Source organism: Gnatocerus cornutus, chromosome 1 (assembly GCF_029298725.1).
Source record: "Gnatocerus cornutus isolate USDA-ARS CGAHR chromosome 1, icGnaCorn1.1, whole genome shotgun sequence".
NCBI lineage: Eukaryota > Metazoa > Arthropoda > Insecta > Coleoptera > Tenebrionidae > Gnatocerus > Gnatocerus cornutus.
Genome location: NC_142233.1, coordinates 10,477,963 through 10,496,040, shown reverse-complemented (window position 1 = coordinate 10,496,040; position 18,078 = coordinate 10,477,963). Strand labels below are relative to the sequence as shown.

The following is an 18,078-nucleotide window of genomic DNA, read 5'->3' as shown; positions in this document are numbered from 1 at the left end:
TCGCCTTTGAAAATAATTATCTTTTATTAATGTTTATTGATAAATTGTTTGTACATGTCTACTTGGTAAATTGTGTGTTGTTTTTCATTGTTATTTTGTTTAAATAATTTTTGTAGTTTGATCACACTCACAACAGAGCGAATGGGAGATTTTTGTAGTTCTTTTGAGGTAATTCACTTTCCGTTAATTTGTTTATTGCATTTTTGTACCGAAACGTTTCTTTGTAAAGTGACTTCTTTTGACATTAAAGATTATTAAGAATTTTGTAACATGATCAGTTCGTCTGTTCAAATGCTTGTAATTCTTGAACAATTAGCTGTAAAATTTAAATCAAAACCATTCAAACTTTTAAAGTCTGAATAAAACAAGTTAAACCACATTTGGTCTGGTGTATTTTTATTTCTTTGTATTGGTACGCTCTTCCCAAAAAAAAAAAAACGATGCACTGCTTTGTATCTAACGGACATCCGCCTTCACAACACAACGTAGGTCCTAGCCGTTCCAGACGATCACGATTTTCGGCCATTTTATTTATTTAAATTTCGCGGTTCTCGAGTTAGGCGGTTCATTTGAATTTTGGCGGAATTGGGTTACAGATCATTACAACGACATTGCAATAAGATTAAAATTTAAAACTGATATCTAAAAACATTGAAAGCCAAAATTTATTTATTTTTCTTTCTAAGCGGTTTGTTCGACCCGCAACAATAATTCGAGGTCACCAATGCTTTTATTATGCACGGTTCTAACATGTCGCTGCCCGTCACTATGGTTTGAAAAATCACGTTCTCTGATTGGTCGATTCAAAACTAGCAAAAGTCGTTAGCGAGCGCCTGTCATTTTAACATTTCTTTTCCTTCTCACCGGTCACCGGTAGTTTTCAAGGTGCATAACGAACTTTTAAATTTGTCACGTAACTTTTGTGTGATTTTAACGTGTTTCTTAATTACTTCAACACTAGATTGTGTTAAGGTTATCACATTTGAGATGATTAAAGAGTGAAGTTTTAACTTGTGACTTGTGTAGTTCGTTTATTTTACAATTTTTTATTTTGGACGAGTGTCTGGTTCATTTTTGAATAATTAAGGTAAGCTTGACTAGTTATGAGTCTTTTTTAACTACTTTCTATCTTCTAGATGTCTGATAAATCGGTACAAGTGGCTCTGAGGGTTCGACCGTTAGTTCCTAATGAACTTGCAAAAGCCTGCAAGGACGCATTAGAAGTTTACTCTGATATAAATCAAGTCAGGATTAAAGGGACCGACCGAGCCTTCACTTACAACCACGTTTTCGACACCACTAGCTCGCAGCCGGAAATTTATTCAAAATGTGTTGAACAAATTATAGACAGGTATTTTAAAGGATATAACGTCACCGTCCTGGCGTATGGCCAGACAGGATCTGGGAAGACCCATACGATGGGAACTACGTATGATGGTGTAGGAGAAATGGGGATTATCCCCCGGGCCGTCTTAGATATTTTTACTAGAGTGAGAGACGATTTTTCTCACACCATTACATTAACAGTCTCCTTCATGGAGTTGTATCAAGAAACCCTCTATGACTTACTGTCTGATAAGCCGAGAGACCAGTGCGTTCTCGACATTAGAGAAGACCCAAACAAGGGCATCTACATCCCTGGATTAACTCACATCCCTGTCCACTCTGTTCAAGATGTCTTTGAGAAACTGGCGTTAGGTTCAAGTAGTCGGGCAACCAGCGCGACTAATATGAACGCACAAAGTTCCAGGAGCCATGCCATCTTCACTATGAATATGGTGATGCAGAACAAATCTGACGGGTAGCTATTTCAAAAGTTACGATTCAAACTAATTGTATTAATTTACAGGAGTGAAACGACTGCAAAATTCCATTTAGTGGACTTAGCTGGTTCAGAAAGACCAAAAAAAACGGGGGCAGTTGGAACAACATTTAAAGAAGGGGTTAATATCAACAAAGGGCTTCTAGTGTTGGGGAACGTGATCTCGGCGTTGGGAGACGAGAAGCATCAAAATGGGTACATTCCTTACAGAGACAGTAACTTGACTCGCCTATTAAAAGACTCATTGGGAGGCAACAGTATCACTTTGATGATTGCGTGTGTCAGTCCGGCGGATTACAATGTCGAAGAAACATTATCGACATTGAGGTATGCAGATAGAGCCCGCAAAATCCAGAACAAGCCCATTGTGAATCAAGATCCTAAGGCTGCTGAAATCAACTTGCTGAAGAAGACTATCCAGCAATTGAGGTTGCAAATCGTTGGGCAAGGTATGTGTGCCATTCTTTTTGTTATTTCTTCATATTTATATTCATATTATTCATATTTCTTGCTTCATTCTTAAATGATTTTGGGTTACTAAAAATCGTGCTGGAATGAGAAATTTATTAAAAATGGTTAGAATACTATTTTCTAAATAATCCATCAAGCTATGCCACAATCATTAATTAAAACAAACCTTTTCGGTGCTTTCGGGAATTTTTTTCTTTTCGTGTGCGCAATATCTCTAGTAGTTCTCGTCGTCTCTTTTCCTTCTATTGAACCATCTTTGCAATTCGGCTGCCCCAAGCAAAAACACAGTATCTGTTTTGAAAATTTTTTTCCACTGGACCTAGAAAGGACTTTTAAAATGCATTCACCAATGATTTTAACATTATACTTGTCATTTTTCTTTTTGTTATTGAAAAATCTTCAGATAAATGACAGAAATAGAGTTCAAATCATTTGTGAAAGCGTTTTAAATAGGTCATTTTTAGGCCCAGTGAAAAATTTATTAAAAAGCAGATACTGTGTTTTTGCTTGAGACAGCCGAGTTGCATCGTGTTATCTTGTTTTTTTCTTTTTCTTTTATCTGATATTTGTTGTTCTATTGATTCTACTGATAAAAGATGTTTTTTTTTTAAATTATACATGATGTCTTTTGTTTGCTTATTGAATACAATTCAGAACTATCTACCTACATACAATACGTCAGGTTTTTGGGGATTTGTTTTTTTTTTAAGTTTTAAATTATTTCGTATCAAGTAATAGTGCAATAGATAGACTTTTTCTTCATGTTTCTCTTTCATTTAGTTCTAAAACTTTCACACACCAAAAACCAACAATCATCCGCAAGAATTTTGCAATTTGAGCAGAAGACTTTTTAATTTTATTTCTTAAAAACTAGTCGTTATGGAAATATTCTGAAGGTAATTTCAGAAACTACATCAAAAAATGCACAATGCGCAGCCGGCATTAAAACGAATCTATTAATAGTTCACTTGCAAGATTGTAAATTATAACACACCTTACAGCGATTTTTATTAGGGCCATTTCTATTTTGCTGCCCGTTGAAAATACAGTGGACTCCGCTTAATAGGGACACATCGGGAAAATGTATTTTGTCTCAATAATCAAGAGGTCTCTGTAAACCGGAGATGTGAAAAAATCAAAGAAAAATATGTTTTTTCCAAATCCACATTTTCACTATTGATTAGAAATAAAACAATAATAATTCGTACAAAAAAAAACACTAAATGTCGATGTTTTTGTCACCTTTTTCAGGAACTAAGGATCAGGTGTGCTTTGTTTAAAATTCTTTACTGATCATCGATTATCGGAGTCTTTATGTCAAATTTCAGTTCAAAATTCATTTTTTTTATTCTTTTATTTCTTTTTTTGTATCTATTTTTGTTATTTGGTCATTTTTTCTTTTATTTTCATGCGGTTCTATACCTATCTAAAAATATTCTAATAAATTTGCGTTGATTTTCATGGAAAATTAAAAAAAAAGGCGAACATATGAGATTGTATTCATTTAATTGCGATCCACTGTATATGTTTGAGACTTTTCCAAGGCGTTATCTAAAACTAGCTCCAGACTGAAATTATTTGAAACATATTTTAAAACTCTTGTAAAATTTATGTTTATTTTAAATAAATATTTTTATTTTCTAAATCATATTCCTAGAGAAAATATTACGAGACGTTATTAATGTAAAGCTTAAATTTATTGTGAAATTATGTACTGGTTACTTCATATACTATACCTGTTTAGCCTCATCCTTGTAATTTTTATCATTGGTTCAGAAAACGAAACTGGGCGTAGTTTAATAACTTCGGGCATTAAATACGTTAAAGCTTGTCTGAACATGTTAAGACCTGTCATGTAATACCAAATTTCAAATGTACAATTTCTACTTGAATACGATAAAACAAATCATAACATACAGAGTACGGAATCAATGGTGGGAAAAATCTGAAAAGTGAAATTTTTAGAGTCTACATGAAAAAATACACTTATTGGGGTTCTAGAAATTCAATTCATTTTTTTTTACATCGGCGGTTAAGAGTGCTAACCTGCTAACTCTACTTTTGGTCATTTTTGGAATTTTCGTCCATTTTAATTTTAAATGATGTTGCGCAACGCTGCGAAAAACATTTTACTCAATATTTAACTCTAAAGAATAAAATGTTGGATATTTTTGTGACTTTAAAAATTGTTCTTTGTAGTTTTCCAAATAGTTAATAATTAAATTTCTTTTTGAAAATTAGCTTAAAGATAAGGCCACTTTTTATAATATAAAGATTTAACAGGGCATAAGGAGACATTGTTTTACGTGTTTACAAAATTAATTTTAGATGGCTATAACAGTTGGCTCTTATAATATTTATTTAAATACGAGTCACAAAAAATGTTTACTACAGTCGAGGACCTCTTCGTCTTAATATTGATTTTTTTTTTTGACGTGACAAATATTTTTTTCTGTAACGGTTAATAATAATTGTTACAACAAGACATTCATTTTAAATTTAGTAATTATTACTACTCATATTATTAAATTTTCCTAATAAAACGTCGTTGCTCAGTAAATATATTTGAAGTCATTTTTATTTATCGCTTTTACATTCAGAAAACCTGCTAACTCCTAAATTTAAAACAACTTATAGAAAGATCGCCTGCTATCTCCAATTATAGAATACTATAAAGTATTAATTTAGGACTTATTTTTAAATTATTACTATGTATAATTCGTAGCCGAATAGTATTAACCCGTTCGTTATTTGATTTCTTTTATAAATCAATTTTTAATTAAATTCTTAAGTTTTTTTTACCTCCTGTAAAATTTGCCTTACTGGAGTTAGCAGGTTTACACTCTTAACCGACGACATGTTGCTTGGGTTCAATCATCCTAAGAGTTTTTTTTCGTTGTTAAGGCGGCCCCCTTTTGGGTTCCGAAGGAATAACCGGCATAAAAGAAGAGAACCTTCGTCTGCAAACCAGAATTCGTGATCTTACCCTCCAACTATCCAATACCTTCAACACCAACACCAGCCTCTTGGAAAAGATCATGATTCTTCAAAACACCAATGAAACTCTCCACAAGAAAATAAAAGAGCTGAGAAGTGAATACGATGTCACTGTGGACAACATAAACATGAGTTTGAACCAAAATGATGCTGAAGCCGTCAAGAGTCATCTGGTGAAACTGCAGAGTATCAAAGAACAGTTTGTTGGCATCGATGCTGAGCAGAAGAGGGCCGAGAATGAGATTTTAACCCATGAACAAACTGTTGATCTGCACAGTAGTCAAGACAATCTATGTAAAGAAATTGACTTAAGCAAGGATCAAGAGCATTTCACAAATAAGCAAATGGCGCTCAATGTAGAACTGCAGGAATTGACCAAAAATCTTGCAATTAAAGAACATTTGGCGAGACAAATAACCACCAACACCCAACACTTGGTCGATTATAACGCCATGGCTGAAAACGAGGAAAAAATTTTGACACTCCAAAAAGAAAAGCACGAACTGATGCAGAAACTGAAGAACGCTCATGGAGGCAACTCCAAGAATTCCGAGACAACGAAGAAAAAAATTCACGAACTCGAAGGCCAAATTCAGGACCTCAACAAAAAAGTGCAAGAGCAAGCGCGTCTCATCAAACTGAAAGCCAAAGACGTCGACAAAATAAACGTGTTAAACAAAGAAATCTTACAGATGAAACAAACCAGAGTTAAACTCATTAAAAAGATGCGAGAAGAGTCGGAAAGATTCCGTACCTGGAAGATGCAGAGAGAACGCGAATTGGCCAAGTTGAAACAAGAGGACAGAAAGAAGCAGAATCAGATCGTGAAGATGGAAGCTATCCACAGTAAACAACAGAATGTCCTGAAGAGAAAGGTAGAAGAAGCAGTTGCTCTGAATAAAAGACTGAAAGATGCGCTGGCGTTAAGAAAAGCCGCACATGATATGAAAAACGGTGGAAAAACAGAAAAGATTGGCCATTGGGTAAGTAGTTTAGAGTGACCACAGACCTTTCCATTGAACGAATTTATAGATTAAACAAGAAGTCGATGTCCAAATGCATTTGATTGAAGCGGAGGTAACTTTACGCGGACTGGTTGAAGATCGGGCGACGTTACAACAACAACTGGACAAATTAAAAGAGGATCCTTCGGATCAGAATGAGTCCCAAATCCGCAATATTGAGGAAGATATCGAGCTGCGCTCGGTGCAAATACAAGATCTCCAACAGAAAATTTTAGATTCCGATGAAGGTTCGTTCGTTAACAAAGTGTATGATGAGTTGAAAATTGTCTTTTTCAGAAAACAAAAAATCCAAGCTTGACAACATTCAAACAATGGGTGACGCGAAATTCGCTTTGCATACTTTGTTGGAGGAGACACGCGAAATTAAGAGGAGAGAAGTAAAGGCTAAGAATAAGCTAATTGATGTACAGGCGAACCAGACTGATGTAAGAATTGTTTTAAGGGTTTTCTTAACGCTGTAAATTCTGTATTGTAGTTGAATCAAAAAGTCGCAGCTATGGAAAAGGTGGTTAAACTAATGGAGCATAAACACGAAGAGGACGTCTCCTTGGTTCAAAAAGACTACGAGGAAAAGATCGCAGTGCTCTTAAGACAGTTGCGCGGAATCGAGATGAAAGGTATTGTTGAATCTTCTGGAGGTTTTGGTTGCTTTACCAAATCGTTTTTAGGTGCTGATGAGGAGCTCCAACAACGCTGTGCTATCCAAGCCGAAAATATTGAGCGACTTGATCAGGAGAAACAGAACTTGGAAGAAGAAAATCGAAACCTCAAAGAAAAGTTGGATGCAATAACAGTAATTGTAATATTGATAGTTAAATTGTATAAATTCATCTGTTTGCTTTGTAGCACATGGCACAAGAATCCCAAAGGAGCGACGATATCGACGATGTAAAGACACCAATACAGCAAATGAAGAGAATAAAGGTGAAGAAGGAGGGTAGTACGTTCATCCTCGACAATAAAGTAAGTTTTTAGAAATAATGTGACACATTAATGCGAATCGAATTGTAGGAAAATTTAAACAGCAGTTTGGAGGAATTCGATGACATCTCAAGAGATCCTGATTGGAAGAAAACTCCAATCGGTAAATGGCTGCTCGAGAAGAGAAAAAGAACAGCGAATAAATCTTTAGGTAGATGTTCAACTGAAGTGGTCAAAATCAATACTTTTCTTTTTAGATGATGAACCTGTACCCATTAAACGAACATCTGAGGGCGGCTGTATGTGCGTTAAGAGTAACTGCTCGAAGAGGTGTGGATGCCGAAAGGGGAATAGAAGCTGCACGAAGAGTTGCAAATGTTCAAGTTCATGTGTAAACAAAGAGGATGGGACGGTAAGTTAACCGCACCCAACACTAGAGGAATGACATACAGTTTTCAGGATTCTGAGTCGTTTAGTAAGCCGGTCGTTGAAGAGAAGCGGAAACGGACTTTGACAGATTCTTCTTCATTTTGAACATTCTTAATTGAGCGACGTTACAAGCGATGTGATATTAGTTTTATTTTTATAATAGGTACAATCCGCGTATCGTGGATTTATGCTGATTTCGCTTATGGTTTGGTTTTATGTATTTATCAATTAATATAAGCACTTTTAGAAAGTAAAACAATAATATTTACGTCAACAGGCACGTGTTTGGGAAAAACCTAAAATGAGCTATATTTACAACTTTTACTATAAAAATGAACTATCTTTCGTCAATGAGTAACATATTGCTCCAATTTATTTATTTCAATATAGGTGTCCCAAAATGGCCACAGAAAATAGATAAAATATGATCATAATGAATAAAATGTTGATCGTAATTCCAAATTACTATTATTGTTTGTTTTCCCAATCAAAAGACTTTCGAGACCAATATTTTTATCTGAACTAACATGGACACACGAATTAATTTGTACGGTACACCAGTACTGCAAAAACTAATTTGTTTGAAATAAATAGAGCCCTCAAAAGAGCCAATTTTAATCTCGATTGGTTTGTAAGGTGACTTTCCTCGACTCGCTGATATTGTAATTAGAAACGAAATAACGAAAAAATTACCAGAAGTTATTACGAAAAATGTTCAAATGCTCTCCATTTGACTGACAACCCAAGTTTTATCCATAAAGAAAACACTTTAAAACTTTAGATTTATCACAATACTTTTGAAAAAAACACTGGCAAAGAATTAAAAAAGTCTAAGTCAAAATAATCCAAATTTGAACAATTTGACAATGTAAAACGCACATTTCTCTACCACGATTATTGTTAAACTGACAGGAACTTCTAATAAAGCAATATTTTGCTATTTGTTAGCGTTTTTATTCTCAATTTTTCGATGGTCTGGGCTTACATTGGTACTGCCCACCCCAACAATTCAGTGGCGCACAGCGATTGCTGCTGAAATCTTTTAACATTTTTTTCTCGGAAACTGACATTTTCGAACGCGAAATTTGGCCATTATGTCAAACGTTTTCTGATATTGGGGTACACCTGTATAATGTTAAAAAATGTTTTCAACACATCTATTTGATGGTACTTTTCAACCAATTAGACAGTTTTTAAATTATTCAAATCGATCAAAAACACCTGTATACAGGTGCTCCAAAATTTTCTAATTCTAATTTTCTCATAATGTTTTTTTTTGCAACAATTTTGAGACATTTGTATAAAAACAAAAAAGTTGATTTTACTGAAATCTGAAAAAGTCACTAATAAATGTGTCAAAAATGCCTAATAATTTGTTGAATTTGCACACCCTGTTAACTAATTATGTCTATGTAAAGATGAGACTAATTCTCGAACGAAAACCAACTTTATTTAATATTAAAAGATAATTTATTTCGTTTTTATTTCATCAGTGTTAATTATCCACAAATAGTAAAACGAAAAAAATGAAGAACAAATCAAACTCATGCTAACTGTACTCCAAACTTGCTAAGATATTGTTGTAAAATAGTCTGAGCCTGCTGACTAATGCGGTTGATTGCAACAGGCAACTTGCCAACCTGACTATTGCCAAGAGTAGCTAAACTCTGGACCAGAAATTGTCTTGGTTCTCCTATTCCTGCAACAAAATAAGAAAAGAGTTAATTCAGAACATTTTGGAAAATTGGTTTTTAGTATACTCTCCCAAAAATCGCCACATTACTAACTCATTCAAGTCCCTAAAATGAGTCTTTTCCGGACTCACTCCCAATATAATAAACAACAGTGCTTTAATACAACAATTAAACAACTTTGTTTGACATCAAAATATTAGGTTTGGAAGTAAATAAATGGTCACTAGAATCCGAAGCGCTCTATTTTCGAGGAGAAGAGGTTTGAATGTGTTTTTAGGAGGATTAACCGTCCGTAAACAGCAACGAATAGTCCGCAAAAACTGAATTTTTGGTACTTGTAACAAAAACAGCTATAAATACGTAACCAGTGGATAAAATTACTTCATTTCAATTTGTTTTATACAACGAAGGAATATAATGTAAAGCAGGATTTCTCAAACAAAATCGTTTATTAATATTCGATTTTCGGGAAAAGATTAATCTTAATTATTACCTTGTAAAGGATCCGACTTTGTATTATTGGCGAAATTGAGCTTGGCACTGGTGGTCTGGTACGTCGGAGTATCGTCTATTTCAACGAAATGATCCTCTGGCAAAGTGCTTTCATCCAAAGGCATTTCAAAAAACATCAGTAGAGCCTGAAAACCACTCATAAACCAAAGAAATTCCCTGAAATACAGACCTGTAACAGCTGAGGCCAGTAATTCTGATATTTCCCACTATACAATTCCGGACATTCGCAGAGTAATTTTGTTACTCCACAAGCTACGATTTTTCTCTCCACAGTTCCAGAGATTTTCTGTAGCTCCGAAATTAACAGTCTTTCTAAAACCATACCAAACATCCTAAAAAATTCCGATCAATACCAAACTAAACGACAGAAAAAAGACGTACTGAGCTTGTGTTTCATCAATCACTGAAACTAGTTCGTTGGGCGAGTACTTCACTGCGTACAAGCAGAAAAATACGATGATATTGATGACGTATTTCGTCGTCTTGCTCGAGGATAATCTCTTGAAGAGGAGGAAAAAGATTTGTTTGTGGTACGGAGCGAGCGCTTCCCTAGAAGTCACTTTTAGTACCCACATTAGGAAGATGAATACTCACATGGGCATGTGTTGAATCATGCTCCGCATCAAATGGAAGCCTTCATGGTCGTTGCTCTTCGAAGCAATGAGCTTTTGAAAAATGCCCAAAAATCCTTCCTGAAAAACCCAAAGAAAAGAGTTTCTGGCGACACGTAACGTGAAAAAACTTACCACTTTATTTTCACTGACAATCTGTGGAGATGCGTGGACTGTGAACGCCGAAAGCAAACGGACCAAAGGGCTGATGTTCGCAGGACGATCCCATAAAACTGGTGCCAAAAGACACGGCAACAACTGGATGTAAGCATCCGACATGTTACCAATCGGAGAATACTCCATTAGAAGAGATAAAATTTGGAAAATATATGGGATAAACTCTGAAAACAAGCACTTGAAATTATGGGGACTGAACCCGTGCGCTTACCTTGGACGTCTTGTTGTAAAATGCCTTGGAAAATTGGAAATAAAATGTCTTCAAATGACGATACAGCTGCTGGGTTAGTAGTACAGACAATTCTACAATTTAGTGAAATTAAAGGGTTGTAAAGTGGCGGTAACAACTTACTTTATAGCCAAAGAAATGGCTTCAAACAGATAATGGTTAAAATGGGGTTTTGATGGATTCCGCGCCACCATCTGTAACTTTTGAGTAAGTTTGGGCAAAGCCGTCTGTAAATACGGAATGACGCGTTCTTGTAATGTCGAAAAACTCCTCATTATTGCTAAAAAACACATTTTTAATTCCGCCTATTTTCAGTATAAATATTACTTTTCATCACATATTCGTTTTCCTCAGAAACGGGTCTATCCAACAACGCGAAGAGATTCGTTAACAACTGATTCGCCAACGGTTCCAAAGTAGCCCCAGTCAATCTAAAACCGCCACGTTTAGAACCTGAGGAAGCTGCTTATCGTTCTTTTCTTACATATTTTGGTTGTTACTATTCTTCATGGTTAAAACCTTTTCAATGGTGCAAGCCGCATACGTGTGTATAACACAACTTTCACTGGGGAGATGTTCCACCAAGAGTGGAATTGTTCCAACAACCATTTCACTGGGTAAAACCGAACGGAACGTCAACAAATATTTAATGGCGTCAGCTTTGAGAACAGGCAGTTCATCCACTACGAAAGAAGAAATAAAATCAAGCAAGAAGAAGAAAAACTGTACCATTGGTTCTCTTAAGCTCCGGAAGAATGTTATCTTGGAAAAACTGCGGAATTGATACCAACTGACTGGTTTGGGTGACGCCGTGTTTTTGTGTAGCTCCTCGACTGGCTAAAGATGTTACTAGATAAACGGCGGCATCTTTACTGCGCCAGTTCGCCTTTGGGTTTTCCGCGTATTTAGCCAACATAATTTGTAAATACTGTCCGAAGATTTCGATGATTCGTTTCTCAAAATTCTGACTTAAAGTGTTAACTAAATCACACGCTGCTCTCCTTCTTGTGTCCACGTCTGAGCCTTCAATATCACGCCGAATGTACTCTTCTGGATTGTCTTCAAACAACTCCTCATCCGACACTGTGAAATTCATTCATTGGATACTAAAATTAGACTGAAATTATACACGTACCTCTAAATTCCATGTTGGGGATGATGACTTTTTCGCAGATTCCGCTCAGGACTGTGTTGTCTTCAAACAAGTTTCTATAATGAGATCTTTCGGCAACGGAGGATAAGAACTGAAGAGCATTAGACACCAACTGAAATTTGAAGAAGCTGTAAGAGAGGGTGCTAAAGATTGAGGAAGGAGTCTTACCAAATCATATTTTGGTTCCAAACCGGTGACAACAAGCAAATTCCAAACGTCGGTTACGAATTGGGGCAAATAAGGTTGAAATTCTTCGTCGTATTTTTGGGCATATAAAGCGATGTTATCACATACTTGAGATTTCAGTTGTTCGATTACGCTGGCTTCGTCTTGGCTCTGCGATTTTCAGAAAAAAAAAAATTAATATGCATGAAATCCGCAAAATTTGCTAAAAAATCTACTTAATTTGAAGCTAAATGATGATTTTCTTTATAAACAAAACCATTTTTGAGGCTGTCTTTGCAAAATAGACATCGAAAAGATTCAACGGTTAAATCTGGAGAAACCGGCTGAAATGTACTTGAAATCCGCAAAATTCGTCAAAAAATGAACTAAATTTGAAGCTAAATAACAGATTATCTCCATAAAGAAACGGTTTTTAAAGGAAAGTAGAGATCCAAATGCATAGAATAATGAAATTTTATCAAGATTTAACGGTTAATTTTGGAAAAATCGACTGAACTGTGCCTAAAATCCACAAAATTCGTCGAAAAATCAACTAAATTTGAACCTAATTGACGATTTTCTCTATAAAGAAACGGTTTCTGAAGCTGTATCCTTAAAGTAGAGACAGAAAAGCAGAAAACGATCAAATTTTATCAAGATCCAACAGTTGATTCTGAAGAAATCGGCTGAAATGTGCTTGAAATCCGCAAAATTAATCGTCAAATCAACTAAATTTGAAGCTAAATGACGATTTTCTTTACGAAGAAACGGTTTGTGAGGCTGTATTCGCAAAGTAGAGATCAAAATGCATAAAACAATCACGTTTTATCAAGATCAAACGGTTGATTTTGGAGAAATAGACCGCAATGTGCTTCAAATCTGCAAAATTCGTCGAAAAAACAAATCAATTTGGAGTTAAATAACGGATTTACTTCATAAAGAAACGGTTTTTAATGCTGGATCTACAAAGTAAAGATCAAAATGCCTAAAATAATTTTTATCAAGATTCATCAGTTAAATCTGGAGATATCGGCTGAAATGTGCTTGAAATCCGCAAAATTCATCAAAAAATCAACTAAATTTGAAACTAAATGACGGATTTTTTCCATAAAGAAAAAGCTGTATCTGTAAAGTAGAGATCAAAATGCATAGAATAATGAAATTTTATTAAGATTTAATAGTTAATTTTGGAGAAATAGACTGAAGTGTGCCTAAAATCCACAAAATTCTAAATTTGAACCTAATTGACAATTTTCTCTATAAAGAAACGGTTTTTTAAGCTGTATCCGTAAAGTAGAGATCGAAAAGCAGAAAACAATGACATTTTATTAAGATCCAACCGTTGATTCTGAAGAAATCGGCTGAAATGTGATTAAAATCCCCAAAATTAATCAATAAATTTGAAGTTAAAAGACGATTTTCTTTACAAAGAAACGATTTTTGAGACTGTATCCGCAAAATAGAGAACAAAATGCATAAAACAATCAAGTTTTATCAAGATCCAACGGTTGATTCTGGAGAAATAGATCGAAATGTGCTTCAAATCTGAAAAATTCGTCGAAAAATCAACTAAATTTGGAGTTAAAAAACGGATTTTCTCTATAAAGAAACGGTTTTTAAACCTGGATCTTCAAAGTAAAGATCAAAATGCATACAATACTAAAGTTTTATCAAGATCCAACGGTTGATTCTGGAGAAATAGACCGAAATGTGCTTCAAATCTGCAAAATTCGTCGAAAAATCAACTAAATTTAGAGTTAAAAAACGAATTTTCTCTATAAAGAAACGGTTTTTAATGCTGGATCTACAAAGTAGAGATCAAAATGCATAAAATAATAAAGTTTTATCAAGATGCAACGGTTGATTCTGGAGAAATAGACCGAAATGTGCTTCAAATCTGCAAAATTCGTCGAAAAATCAACTAAATTTAGAGTTAAAAAACGAATTTTCTCTATAAAGAAACGGTTTTTATTACTGGATCTACAAAGTAAAGATCAAAATGCATAAAATAATAAAGTTTTATCAAAATGCATCGGTTAAATCTAGAGAAATCGGCTGAAATGTGCCTAAAATTCACTAAATTCGTTGAAAAATCAACTAAATTTGAAGATAAATAACGATTTTCTCCATAAAGAAACGGTTTTTGAAGCTGTATCAGCAAAGTAGAGATCGAAAAGCATCAAACAATAAACTTGTATTAAGATCCAACGGTTAATTCTAGAGAAATCGGCTGAAATGTGCATGAAATACGCAAAATTCGTCGGAAAATCTACTAAATTTGAAGTTAATTAACGAGATTCTTTACTAACAAATGGTTTTTGAGGTCGCGTTGGTAATTTTAATTTATCGTACATTCTAAACTCACTCGTTTTTCTAATTTTGAATTTTCATTTCCAAGAGTTTTGATTTAAACCTCGAATTCGAGAATTTAAAATATCAATATTTAGGAGTTCGACAAAATTTTTACAAATAAAGTTAAATCTTCAAAACAACAACTTGGCACTTCCGAAAAAAAAAATTGGAAATGGATCGGGCTATGTTTATTGTTATTGCAATCGTAAACAGAGCACAATTAATTAAAAACCTCAATTTTCGCAAAAAATGCAATTAGACCCTTGTTATTCCAAACCCGCGATTGTAAAGAATTTAGTTTGATAACAGAAATATTTAAGATAACTTACTGTGCTTTGCAAATTCTTTACGTCAGCAGTCAACAATGTATGGAAATTGGACATCCAGGAAGCCATATTATCCTCAAAAAATTCAGGAAGATCTTGATAGTTCAATGAGTAGAAAACCTTGCAAATCAGTACTAGAGAGTTATAAATAATCTTCAAAGCATTCACATCGTTTGCATGAGTTTGAGCTAAACTCATAGTTGCCTGAAAACAAGAATTTCATTTCTATTAAATGCAGCTTATTATTGTCGAGGCAACCGTTTTCATGGGATTTTCCTAAAATTATAAATCGATCTATAATGCATTCACGATCTTTTTAGACCAGAGTAGGCCATGTTTTTTTTTCTTTTTGTTGGCTACAATGACTGACAGGGGTAGTTTTTTTACTGTCACATCTGACATGTGTCTTTTATGCATGCTAGTTTGCCACTTTTCTGATACCGGAAAAATCGTGTGTTTCCTTTTAATCGTGAAAGTAACAGTGTAAAGGCATTATCTTCAAAATATTGCAATAAAATGCCTAAAGTGATTTCGTTTTCGAACCAAATTTGCCTTTAAAAAGTGTTACTTGCAGTTTCGAAAAGATTGGCCTGATTTAAGACTGGAACAAATGATCTGAGGTGTTACAAATATCTTCTTTGTAAGGTACAAAGTCCCGTAGACGTTTGTTTTCAAAATATTTTTAGGTGCGGTGTGCAACCGTTTCCAAAGTTCTGGACACCAAAGATGAAAACTTTTGGCTGATAAGCGGCAACAATTAGAATTTTAAGCCGAAAGAACAACACTTATCAAAATTATTAAGTCTATGAGTTACAAACATAGAGAAGTGAACGATCACAAGACTTTATGTAAACAAAAACAATTTAAATTCTAAATTGCGGCACTTTTTAGTTAACGAAATTCGCCAAAGTTTGGTTTTAGTGTGAGATTCCATAACATAAAACCCTGGGTCAAATGCTAATTCGATCAAATAAACTTTTTTAAGGTTTTATGACTAGAATCAAGACTTGGCAGAAGTGCTTCTTGAGAATGGTAAATTTTTTGCCAATGGAATGTATCAGCAGTAATGTCTTCCATTCTGATTAATATTGCATTTGTTGAAAAATAATTTCAAAGTTTTAGATAAAAATTCAATAAAATTCTCAAGTTCTGAATGTTCGGTTCAAACTGGCAACAGAGGAAAGGTTTCAGACACAATGCATAACCAAAAAAATGTGACAACTCCAATCGACAGAACGAATGTCAATTATTTTCAGGAAACTTTATCTCGCAAAGGTTGACTACCAACCAAGTTACTAGATTTCCATGGCTTGCCGCGGTCTAAAAAGATCGTGAATGCATTATAGGTACTATCCAGTTTTAGAAAAAATCGTATCTAAACAAACTGTCCAGTTTGTTGCATAATGTTATAAGGGAGAAAATTGAAGTTTCCCAAGACGCTTTGTTTTTCTCAAAAATTGTACAGAATAACTAACTAGATCAACTTATAATTTTTGGGGTATTTATGCAAAATTGCATGAAAATCCTAGGAAAATCACTGACTAAATCTAAACCATAACACCTTACCACCAATAAATCAGTCAGAGGTTGGGCCAACTTTTCCAAGACATATTTAATTTCAAGCCATAACTCATTTGACTTGAATTCATATCTGTACTTTTTGAAGAGAGAGTGAGCGGTACGCAGAACACCGTTAATGACATGGAAATCTCCTGAAAACACAAAATATTTACAAATTTCAAATTGTTTACATTGGAGGTTATCTCCAACCTGTTGCAAATTTCTCAACCATCTGTGTAATGAGCTCTGGCCATTTCATGGGAAAGTCAGTTTTCCCTATGATACTAATAGCATCGCTTAATTGTTTCTGTATTGCTTCAGGAGAGTTCAACATTAAGGTTACAATGAGGTTTTTAATTGCACTCCTATCACTCTCATGGATTCGATCCTCTTGATCTTCCTCCTACAACGCAAATTAGAAAAAAGACCTTTTGCGTATCAAAACAAAACTTACAACATTCCAATTCCGTTTGATGTAGTTCTTAAAGGCAATCGAGCCGGCAATTCGAATCGTCATATCAACTTCATTTCGATGGATAAGATTCAAAAGCAGCAGTGGATAATTCTGATTAACTTCCACGCCTTCGAGGAATTTTTCGGCTGCAATCACGACAGTTTATTATTGTAAAACACGAGAAATGGGAAGTTCTTACCGGGTCGACGGATCTCAGTGTCGGGACTCAACGTTTGTTGTAAGTATTGGCCTAAAATACGTAGATTTTCGTCGTTAATATCCATTGCGGATAAGTTTCCGAATGGATATAGTTTTTTATGGTATCAACAACAAGAATGGATATTTGTGAACTTTACAACCGTTACAGTTTGACTGACAATGAGTTTGACATAACCTCAAACACAGTTTGAACGACAGCGACTGCGCATGCCTTCATGTGCCAAATGTCAGTTGGCGTAAAGGCGGGATATTCGAAATATTGAAAAAAGGGTATTTTCGATTATTCGAATCGTTTAGGAGTCAAAAATGCACAAGCTTTTTATGCAACATGATATATTGCAGGAGGTTGGTACCCAAGGTTCAAGGTTCCTAAATTAAGCAGGTTTGCTACAAAGTTTTCAGCCAATAGAAGCAGGCCTCTTGAACTGGCGCGAATACGTCATCGGAAAGCTCTTTTAAATTCCGATTGAATTTTTTCATTGCTATTATTATTCAAAATAGCAATATTTAACACTCTGATGCTTCTACAAAAACATTGTTAAACAACATTGGCGATCAACAATGTTTTTACACCCCAAAACAATTGACAGAACTTTCTTGTGACGTCATTTATGGTCACACACGTCCCTAGCAACCAAAAGGGGGTGGAGTTTCAGCCTTAGTAACGAGCAAACCTGCTTAATTTAGGAACCTTGGGTTGGTACAACATAGAATAAAACATCTGCAAAAAATCTTTCGTGACCAACATAGAAAAAACGAAAAACAAGTGAAAAAACAAAATTAAAGACTAAAGACATAATTCAACAAACTGATTTTTGTGTTGTGGCAAGGGATAGTGTGTTTAAACATAATAATAAGGATATACAGTATTTCATGATATTCTTCATTTTACCAATTTCTCTTTATTTCTTTACATCACTGTTGGATTTGTGTTCCAATGCTATTGAAATTTTCTTCATT

General features: G+C 34.6%; 2 protein-coding genes across 4 annotated transcripts; one reads left to right on the top strand and one right to left on the bottom strand.

Moving 5' to 3' along the window:
• Positions 1-841: 841 nt before the first annotated feature.
• Klp3A (kinesin-like protein 3A) lies at positions 842-8,719 on the top strand. 3 transcript variants are annotated; one of them, XM_088030625.1, is made up of 12 exons: positions 842-1,087; positions 1,137-1,801; positions 1,850-2,271; positions 5,198-6,273; positions 6,323-6,542; positions 6,592-6,740; positions 6,791-6,932; positions 6,984-7,108; positions 7,162-7,278; positions 7,327-7,447; positions 7,494-7,648; positions 7,696-8,719. In XM_088030625.1, the coding sequence occupies exons 2-12, from the start codon at positions 1,137-1,139 to the stop codon at positions 7,768-7,770; spliced, it is 3,267 nt and encodes a 1,088-aa protein (XP_087886751.1). In that variant the 5' UTR covers positions 842-1,087; the 3' UTR covers positions 7,771-8,719. The 3 variants fall into 3 exon arrangements, with proteins under 3 accessions (XP_087886751.1, XP_087886745.1, XP_087886759.1); XM_088030619.1 differs by having other exon boundaries at positions 6,984-7,114; XM_088030633.1 differs by having other exon boundaries at positions 6,984-7,114; positions 7,689-7,779.
• Positions 8,720-9,112: 393 nt separating this feature from the next.
• On the bottom strand, positions 9,113-17,334 carry Cse1 (chromosome segregation 1). Its single transcript, XM_088030644.1, has 18 exons — positions 17,099-17,334; positions 16,900-17,045; positions 16,656-16,848; positions 16,452-16,597; positions 14,889-15,089; positions 12,211-12,378; positions 12,025-12,154; positions 11,619-11,972; positions 11,374-11,572; positions 11,217-11,320; positions 11,013-11,169; positions 10,872-10,963; positions 10,619-10,824; positions 10,467-10,564; positions 10,254-10,421; positions 10,042-10,204; positions 9,853-9,997; positions 9,113-9,364 (listed from the first exon to the last, which is right to left on the bottom strand). The coding sequence occupies exons 1-18, from the start codon at positions 17,181-17,183 to the stop codon at positions 9,210-9,212; spliced, it is 2,910 nt and encodes a 969-aa protein (XP_087886770.1). The 5' UTR covers positions 17,184-17,334; the 3' UTR covers positions 9,113-9,209.
• Between the last annotated feature and the right edge of the window lie 744 nt (positions 17,335-18,078).

Bases quoted from the DNA above. Each gene is read 5' to 3' on its own strand.
- Klp3A (XM_088030619.1), top strand. From the start codon at position 1,137: ATGTCTGATAAATCGGTACAAGTGGCTCTGAGGGTTCGACCGTTAGTT. The intron at 7,279-7,326 runs GTAAGTTTTTAG...ATCGAATTGTAG, and splicing joins CGTTCATCCTCGACAATAAA to GAAAATTTAAACAGCAGTTT. The intron at 7,448-7,493 runs GTAGATGTTCAA...TTTTCTTTTTAG, and splicing joins AACAGCGAATAAATCTTTAG to ATGATGAACCTGTACCCATT.
- Cse1 (XM_088030644.1), bottom strand. From the start codon at position 17,183: ATGGATATTAACGACGAAAATCTACGTATTTTAGGCCAATACTTACAA. The intron at 11,573-11,618 runs GTACAGTTTTTC...CTTCTTTCGTAG, and splicing joins GGAGCTTAAGAGAACCAATG to TGGATGAACTGCCTGTTCTC. The intron at 9,365-9,852 runs GTAATAATTAAG...ATTTTGTTGCAG, and splicing joins AAAGTCGGATCCTTTACAAG to GAATAGGAGAACCAAGACAA.